General features: G+C 44.4%; 1 protein-coding gene across 1 annotated transcript in view; it reads right to left on the bottom strand.

Moving 5' to 3' along the window:
- Positions 1 to 1089: 1089 nt before the first annotated feature.
- The window catches only part of TMEM255B (transmembrane protein 255B), a 67502-nt gene continuing 59069 nt past the window's right edge, over positions 1090 to 9522 (bottom strand). The window contains exons 8-9 of the mRNA XM_054388660.1: positions 6427 to 6570; positions 1090 to 1257 (exon numbers count right to left, since the gene is read on the bottom strand). Of these exons, the coding sequence (XP_054244635.1) occupies positions 1090 to 1257; positions 6427 to 6570 (312 nt within the window). The remainder of the gene's footprint in view (positions 1258 to 6426; positions 6571 to 9522) is intronic.

The following is a 9522-nucleotide window of genomic DNA, read 5'->3' as shown; positions in this document are numbered from 1 at the left end:
CAAAATTCAGCAGGTGTGTACTAAGAGGGATCCCAGCTAACCTGATGCACAGCGAGAGAGCAGGCTGCACAAAACAGGACAAAACTTTGTTCCTGTCAGTGTCACTGCTACAGGTATTGCTGCTTAGCCTTGTCTGTGTATTTTTGTTTCTATACAATAGGAGGAGAATTTTTTTTTTTATAAAAAAGAAAAAGAGAGAAGGAATCCTAACCCTTCATCCATTCTGTTTCTATCATGGTAAAATACCTGGATCATCGAATCTTGAACGGTTTAAAAATAACTACCTGGAGTTTTGCACTGAGTGGTTTTGGTTGTGGTCCTCTTTTGACTGCAAAGAAATGAATTAGAACGCTGAAGTGCCATGTTAAATACCTGTCTGGAAATTGCACCTTTAGAACAACAACATCATTTTACCATGCAGACTGGACTGGCACAAAGTTCAGATAAAACAGCCCCAGTAAAATTAACATTGCTGTTTGAAACTTGAAAGAGGAAACTAATTAATAGGATACTTTTTCCTCTGTTTTGTTTTCCTGTCCTTACAAACATGCGTAGCCGTGGGTACAGGATAAATATACACAGACAGTTTTATTTTAAAATAATTGCCACACTTTTTATTGGTACAACACTTCCACCAAAAAGGCTTATTAAATAAATACTACAAGCACGCAAATGCCTGGTCTCTTCCTACCCAAAGTGATTAAATCAGAGAGCTTCCTACTACCCATTCCAACAATACAGGCTAACATGTATCCAGAGTGTCTTCTGTGTTTCTCCTCTTGAGGAAAACTCATTCTGCAGTGTATTGAGAAGGAACCTTGTCATGCTTATGGTAGCCAGAAAGCCACGCTGCATTTGTCTGCAGGTAAATTGACTGGGTGGTGCCGGGTCACCCGACCGGTGACACACCTGGGGTCGTCTCCAGGGTTCTGCTCTGCTCACAGTGAGATGCAGGTAAAAGCAGAGTGGCTGTAACACACTCTTCAGTGGGTTCCTTGGGAATTTTAGTGCCTGCACAGCGTAAATTCCAGAAGTTGTTAAAAAAACATAAAATAAAAGCTACCAGCTACTCAAAATGATTTATATGTTCTATGGTGCATATGGTGGAGGCTTTTCTCCAGGCAAGAAGTAAGTTGGTGTATAGAGGGCTGGAGCATTGGGCTGAAGACCATAGCTGGAGCTGGACTGAGATGGAGGCTGAGTTTCCTCTGACAAAGAAATGTCAGTAGATGATGTTCCTGGAAAGTTGCTGGCAGGCTGTATATAGACAAAAACAAACCAAACAAACATAACAAAACAAAACCAACAAAACCCAACTTCTCTCATTTACGGATTACAACCTCACTCACATCTCTGCATTAAATATTTGCTGATTAAGTGCCATATCATAAGCCCTACGATTAAATTTCTTGGGCACTGCAGCACAACACTCACTTTAGTTCTAAAGCACCTGCTGGTGTGTAGTGAAACAAGAGAGGTGCCATCTGCAACCCAGGTCATTATCGATGCACACTGCACATACAGCCAAGCAATGGGGCAGAGAAAGCATTTCAGCAGGAAACGATGCTTTGGCTTCTGGGGTGAGGCACAGCACCTGATGGGCTGATCTGCTTACATGTAGCTGCTGGTTTCCAGGTATCACTGTAAAAGTTAAATTATCTCAGCAGTACTTTATCTCAGTTACAATATTTGCAAGGTCTTGTTCCTGGGCCAAATGCAAACTCTGCTTCATAGAAAATTTTACAGGTAGGCCTGTCTCTTCCTCTAGGTCTTCGAGTTTGGCTTTCTGAGCTAGAATGGGACTTTGGCTGGAACAGGGGAAGGGATGGAGCTTAGGAAGCAGCTCACATTCAGGAACAAGCAAAGTTTGTTAAAAGAATGCATGTAGGGACTAATGTTCTGGATAAAATCCTACCACTGGTTTACATCAAGTTTTGCCATTGATTTCAAGAGGGTCCTGCCCTCGTGTGCCAGCACATGCCAGCCCATCGGTTTCATCAAAAAAAGTTGTGCTCGGCTCCTCTCAGGATCAGGCCTAAAGTGCCTGGAATTTAAATGAACCATCCAAGCAAACAAACAACAAAAAAAACCCTGAAAAATTAGCCATCATGGATCTTTTTCAAGGGAAATGAAAAATTTGGCAAATGAAAAATTTGCTCCCTGCTTCCAAAAATATATTAATAGCCACCATCCAGATGGCCAGTACCATGTCTGGCACTTGGACAAGGGCATTTCAGAGCTGCCCAGGGCTGGCAGAGCCCATGCCATGGTTCCTGGCTTCTCCATGGGACTCCAGATGAGCAGGAGCTGCTGCCCTGGATGAGACTCCCAAGGTGAGGAGAATGTTGTGCTGCATTTTTACCACAGGGTGACTTGGTGAGTGAGAATGGGTGACATCCTGACAGGAAGGTTGGTTATGCCCTTTAACTTTCCAGGAGGCAGTGCAAGTATATTGACCAACTTGTTAGCTAGACCAGGTCCAAATGTAGTTGTGGGCTTGGGTGGTTTGGTTTTATTTATTTTGGAGTTGTTGCTTCCCTGCCCCCTCGAACTGCAGCCACTGTTTCAATTTGTCTGCCTGCAATTGCTTCTATAATGAGTTCCCTGGAAGGAATGATTGGCACAACCCTTACTGCTGGTCATCACCACCATTCTCTACACAGCTAATCATTTACCTGAGCAGCTGGCATCTCTCTTACCAAGACTAGTTGTGACTGAACTGTACCAGTAAGGCAAGAGTGATTTTGTGAGTAAACAAAAGAAATACTGCTTATGTCCTCATCAAAATGCATTACTGTTACTACTATTTTCTTTTTGTTTTTGTTTTTATTTTTTTTTCATTTGGCAGATTTCTGCTTGTGGACAAGGAAGCATGAGGTGAACTGAGAAACATTTACCATCAGCTCAGGTTGTGATTTTTTTTAAGGACTTTGCCCCTCCAGCAAGCAGCTCTTCAGTGAGCTGTTGAGTTCAGCAGAAGACTTAGGAATGAAACAGCTCAATGATGTGAACTCAGGTTCATAGCCTTTGAGCTAGCAGAGCTCCAGTTGAAGCAAGTGACAGTGGTACTTAGGCTAGGTGTGCTGCATGCCAGACTAACCCACAGTGGTTGTGTTTCCAGGATGATCTATGTCTGTGGGTTTCCTCTGGTTGAGATGAGGGCTTGAACTAGAGTTATTAGCTGGTAATTGATTCATAATTGCTTTATTTCATTAACTGGCATAATTATTTTTTTCCCTAACTTTTAGCTAAAGAAGGTTTTGCTCCTTTTTTGTACTAAACAACCACGTGTGACCCTGCCCTGCTGGGAGTAGGTGCAGAGCAAGGTGAAATACAAGGGATTAAGAGCCGCTGGTTAGCCAAACCTTCTGCAAGTCAAAGGGAATGCTGAGAAGATACATGCATCTTGCTGTCCTTATGAGGATCTTGGTCTATGTGGAAACAAAAATACTCTGTTTTTTTTGAAATGCCCAAAGGTACCTTCTGCCATCTGCTCCAGAAATATGAGCAGTTCTCATGTAGACCTTGGCCCACATCAGCCAGCCCTGTAGGGATGTCTTGCAAACAACAGGCCATCTCAGATACTGTTTCTTTAGGCAGCTGAATTGCACCCCTGTGGTACAGGGTTCAGCCTCAGGTTTTGACATGTGGGTTGAAGGCTGAAGAACATAGACCAATTGAAGTGCACAACATAGTGACACAGAACAACTGAATCCCACCTCTGGTCAAAGGAAAGGCCTTTAGGGTGCAACCATATCACTCACATCATGCATCTCTAGCCTGAGTTAATCAACATGTAAGAAGTGCCTCACGCTCTCTGTAAACTCTGAGGGGTAGACCAACAAAGGTGGAGTCTCCCACACTCCGCACAGTTAGAGCTCAGTTCAGCTGCCCACATGTAAATGACCAGGCCTTTGGGGATGCCATGGGGTATCTCAGACATTCACAGATGTGACATAGGAACTACCAGACCTGGACCCTCTCAGAGTGGCAGCAGTGGCCAGGTAGCTACCTGATTCCATTATGAGGCAACACGAGATCTCAATACTAGATCTCGACAGCCCCTGTGTTTGGCCAAATGAATCCCAGCCTCACAGCCTGTAGTTATCTTAAAGACCAGGATCATCTAAGCAGGACTTGTAATGGCCTGAATCTGGTAGCCTGAGTACTGCTTTGAGCACTTAGATGGGTCATGAAGGATTAATTTCCAGACCTCAGCTCTCAGCTAATGGAAATGGATGGCAGTTAAGGCCCTGGCTGTTCCTGGTTCTAACATTCACCATTTGTAGCTTTGAAGAAGTTTATTATATACTCATACACTGACGCAGAAATTAATTCTCTCCAAACTACAGCATAATGAGGTCATATATGCAGGAAGAGACAGCTTGCCTTTTCTAATTTATTTTTCCCCCAGGAAAAGGATTAAGTGCTTTCATTTTTGGAGTCCAGTGCTTCTCACTAACTTCTCCTGGCTTCGGGAGAGTTGTTGGTGTGTGTCTCTGAATGTTATGAAGAGGAAGAGACAAGTGAGCACAATTCTTAGGAAAAGTAGATATCTAGGGAAAAGAACTGCATTTATTTTGGAATGTAGTTAAGATTTTGGGCAAATGTGATGCATTTCTGTTTCACAGTGGACCCAGTAACTAAATGGTTACAATTCATCCCCATGACTACTCACTTGCATCTGTTCAGCTTAATTGCTTTCTTTTGCCTGTTTTTATCCCCTTCTCTCACGTAGTCCTGACTACGTGCTAGCTGAACTCTGCAGAACAGTGCAGCTTTTCAGCTAAAAGCAAACAAAAAGAGGTCTCTGAGTGTGTTCTTTTTTTCCTCTCAACCCAAGGTCTCTGAAAGCGCCTGGCCCCATCTACGTTAATAAATAAGATGTGCCAAGGACTGTTCTCTGGCTGTGAAGCCAGCTGGCACCCTACATACTACATTGCTGATCTGAACTCTTACCACCAAAATAGAGTGAATGTGTGCTTACTGCCTACCAGGAATGGTTCATTCCCATTGCTGTCCTCTGACCCCTTTCTGGGCATTGTTTGGAGACTGTTAGGTGGTCTGGGTCAAACCCATACCAGGAACACGCTAACAATTTACTAGTGTGGATGATCATCATGTCCCAGTACTTCTGCTTATTATCTCTGAACAGATGTATCCCAGGAGGCTGTGGGGAGCTCCTCCATGGTTTGTTCATGCTAAATACACAGTTTTTTCAATGAAAAAGTATTGCAAAACTTGTGGTACTCACTGGTCTAGCACTATACAGCCAAAGTACATGGTCCTACTATGACTTAAAAAAAAAAAAATCTAAAACATCCTATGATTGCTCCAGGGCCTCAGTACATTCAGTTATTTATCAGCTCAATCTATGTTCTTTACTTCACTCTGGGGCTAAAAAAGTCCAGGCAAACACCATCCTCAGCACCACTCCCTGCATTTTCCAGGCCAGCTCAGGTAGCATGCAGCACAGGCTTGGAGCACAACTTGCATCTCATCCTTCTGAAGGAGCCAAAGCAGTGTTGACTCAGCTCATGTTGTATCCCCTCCTGCAAGGGGAGAAAGCTGCACCTCTGGCAGCTTTCCCTCCTGCCTTCAGGCCAGCTGCATCTGGTCAGTAAGACTCAACAACTGTCAGCAGTTCTATACTGGCCTTTCAGTGATGTGCCTGTAGCAGATGCTTATAGGAAGCTAAAACAAAAAAAGGACTCTATTTTCTGATAAGCTCCCCTTGTTCTTGTGTCAGGCAGCCATTTGGGGACTTGCTGAGATGCAAGTGGCACATACATCCCTGTATTTAACAGCAGCTGCTGTTCCTAGCCCCTCATTTACACTGTTCCACAACATCCTGTGGCGTTTGAATTTTCTCTGGTGTATACAAACACTTCCTACTTTTGGCTTATCTTGCTACATAATACCATTGTTGGGGCAACCAAAACTAGAATTTATCACTAATATCCATCCACAATTCTTTCTGTATCACTGTTCCATTGACCTCTTATTTCCTCCCCTTTCTCATCTGCTTTCCATCTGATGAGTTCTAATCTACTTATCTACATATTAAGGTGAGCTAAAGCGTGTGAACTTTTCTGCCAAATCCTGTGTGTATCAAGTGCTTGCTTTGCTTTCCCCAAAGCTTCTGTTGCTGCTTTAGCTTGCTTAACATGGGGGCTGTGTTCACCTTCATGTCCGCTGCAGCACAGCTCTAATCCCACGTTAGGATTTGTAGTCAGCAGATGAAGTCCAAAGGACAACCAGAGAATGCCTAAGATCTGAGAACAGGTCTGAGAACCAGTCACCCCAGAGAAGAGCCTGTGAGTTGGGATTCAACTTCCTTGCCTCATTTCAGACCCCCAGGAGCCAAGGTTTACCACTGCAGAATTTGTGCTGAGTAGCAGTTTATGCTTTTCTGATGTACACTACCTGAAGAGGTAACGGGTAGGATGGATATGTAGAAATAGTTGCTGCAGAAGGACAGAACCCAGCGTATGTCAGGATCTGCTGAGCAGGATTGTAGAGGATCTGAGGAGGAGGTGCAGCACTGAAAGCGATTGGTGACAGAGGTACCTGTTGAGCACAGAAGGTAACAATGTATCAGCACAATGCAGAGTGGAGCTGGGGCAGGAACTCAGATCCTAACACCAGCAGCTACCAATGTAACAACTTTCTTTTTTCTAACACAATAGCAGTACTACAAAAAAACAGAAGGAGCAGACAGAATTAGAGGACAGTGTACATGGAGTTAATTTTTCTGACCAGAAATACAGAGATATTTTAATCTTCTTGCCTTGGAAAAGACTGCTGGTTCTTCCCTAGCATCAGTTACAGAAGCATTGGCTGCAATCCAGACCCGAGACACCCTGAAGAGCACAGCATACGACTTTGACCGCATCTTCTCTTTCCCACCAGCACCAAACACCTTGCTTGCACCTTCACAATTTGCTTCAAACTCTTTCCAGTGGCAACTCCCAGGTGTTCTCATGTCTTTTCTCTGTTTTCCCACACAAATAGACAAAGGTCTCCCTTTCCAGACCACTTGCTCTTCATTCACAGGTCCCTCTCACTTGTGAAATAGAGTTTGCTGCTGCCTGCCCAATATCACCCCCCACCACCACCACCACGTGCATATCTCATTCCTGCTGCATATAGTCCTTCATCATATTTGGGTGACCTCACTGCTGTCTACAACTACCTGAGGGGAGGTTGTAGCCAGGAGGGGGTTGGTCTCTTCTCCCAGGCAACCAGCAGCAGAACAAGAGGACACAGTCTCAAGTGTGCCAGGGGAGGTATAGGCTGGAGATTAGGAGGAAGTTCTTCACAGAGAGGGTGATTGCCCATTGGAATGTGCTGCCCAGGGAGGTGGTGGAGTCACCATCACTGGAGACGTTCAAGAGAAGACTGGATGAGGCACTTGGTGCCATGGTCTAGTTGATTGCTTAGGGCTGGGTGATAGGTTGGACTGGATGATCTTGGAGGTCTCTTCCAACCTTGTTGATTCTATGATTCTATGATATCCCATGGCTTTATTGGTATGTCCTTTAACTGCAGTGTGAGATCACAGGATCACAGGATGTTAGAGGTTCAAAGGGATCTATGAAGATCATCGAGTCCAACCCCCCTGCCAGAGCAGGACCATAAAACCTAAAACAGGTCAAACAGGAACACATCCAAGTGGGTCTTGAAAGTCTCCAGAGAAGGAGACTCCACAACCTCTATGGAGAGTCTGTTCCAGTGCTCTGTGACCCTCACAGTGAAGAAGTTCCTCCTCATGTTGAGGTGAAACCTCCTGTGCTGTGGTTTATATCCATTACCCCTTCTCCTATCACAGGGTGCAACTGAGAAAAGCCTGTCCCCTCCTTCTTGACTCCATCCCTCAGATATTTATAAACTTTTATTAAATCCCCTCTCAGACTTCTCTTCTCCAGAATAAAAAGCTAAATGTGAAAGGAGGCTTGTGTTAAACCCTAAAACCTTCACCATATAATCACTTGTGAAAGACGACAAAGCTCTGTGAAAGATTTTCATATCTCCCTGTTTTGCAAAGCGAGACAAATCCAGTGGTTTCTTTTCCCTCCTTTTGTTTTTATTAGCAGATTCCTCTACAGAAAGCATGGAAATTTTACTGCAATAATAAAATACGGTGCTTGCCAGATAAATATTGAAAGCAGAAGCCAAACTTTTATAATTTTTTGGCATTTCCTTTCAGATTTATTAGTGAGAGCTATAAATCACTGCATCCTCTGGAGATAGTGTGAGATGTTTCTGTGATTGAGAAAGAGGTGTACTAATTGTATTTGTACATGGAAAACATTGTCTAGGTCACTGATGTACCACATGAGGTTACCTGACAATCTAGGCCTTAGCTCTCTAGAGAAACTTGGCACCCCAGGAACTAGTGCAAAGAAAGGCTGGGGTTGAAAGCAGGGAGCATGTTTCATAGGAAAAGGCAAGTCTCTCATCTTCAAGGTACTGTCCTCTAAACAACTCCTTTCTGCTTACTCTCCTGGTTGGATATGGGGGGAGAAATGGACAGACACTGCCTTTCAGAAAGAAGTAGTGAGAAGCAGCTAACAAGATTGCCATAGACCCAAAGGTTTGAAGAGCAGCAACTTGGCTCACCCTGGCTGGGGGCTAGGCATCCTCCCAGAGCATGCCCTTCCTCAGAGCAGGGAGACCCTACCACAATCACTTCCTTCTGGCTAGAGACATGAGTGCAGCAAGAAACACTTGTTCTACCAATGTGAAACACAGATGACTGTTCTGCATCTGTCATCAGCTTTCTGGTGTGGGTCCCTGTGGCTGCTGCTGTCCTTCTCCCAGAATGTCTCTTACGTTCTCTCCAACTGTAGCAGCAATACTCTCCTATTACTGTGGATGAACACTACAACAGTCCTAGAAGACGGTTTTGGGGAGTCATCCACCCCGAATCCACTGATCAAAGCACCTTTTTATCAGGCTATTTGGTCTCAGCCTGGAGTCAGCAACAATTTGCAGGTATGGAGGTCGGTTAGATGCTTTTATCAAGTATTCCTGTAATGACACTGTGTTAAATTAGTCACACAAAATGGTGAGGTGGAGACATTTTAAACTGAAACACCACCCAAGCCAAAAAGATAAGAAGTGTGAAACTGGCCAGGGAGTGTTGCCAGTGCCATGGGGGCACCTGGGGTCATGGAGTGTGGAGAAACCAGGCTGTGGCTGCAGGGGCTGTCTGGCCACTCCCCACCTGGCCACACTCTCCTGGGTGCTGGGCAGCTTGCTGATCCAACAGAAACCTGCCAAAGCATTTATTTCTGAGCTACAGCTGCTCAAATTGCACCTGTATGGAGACATGAACACATGGCAAGTAGTTCAGTAACTGGGGTTCATTTTGTTCTTCTTAAAGCCAGGTGAGGGAACAGGAGAGTGGATAAGGGAATAATATTTAATCTGTTCATATTCCCTTGAGAACTGCCACAGAGACTGATTATAAAACCCAGCAACCCCCCAGGACCATCAGTATTCATGATTAATGCAATT

Source organism: Indicator indicator, chromosome 1, assembly GCF_027791375.1.
Source record: "Indicator indicator isolate 239-I01 chromosome 1, UM_Iind_1.1, whole genome shotgun sequence".
Classification (NCBI taxonomy): domain Eukaryota; kingdom Metazoa; phylum Chordata; class Aves; order Piciformes; family Indicatoridae; genus Indicator; species Indicator indicator.
Note: the sequence above shows the minus strand (reverse complement) of the source record. Positions and strands in the feature narration are given on the sequence as shown.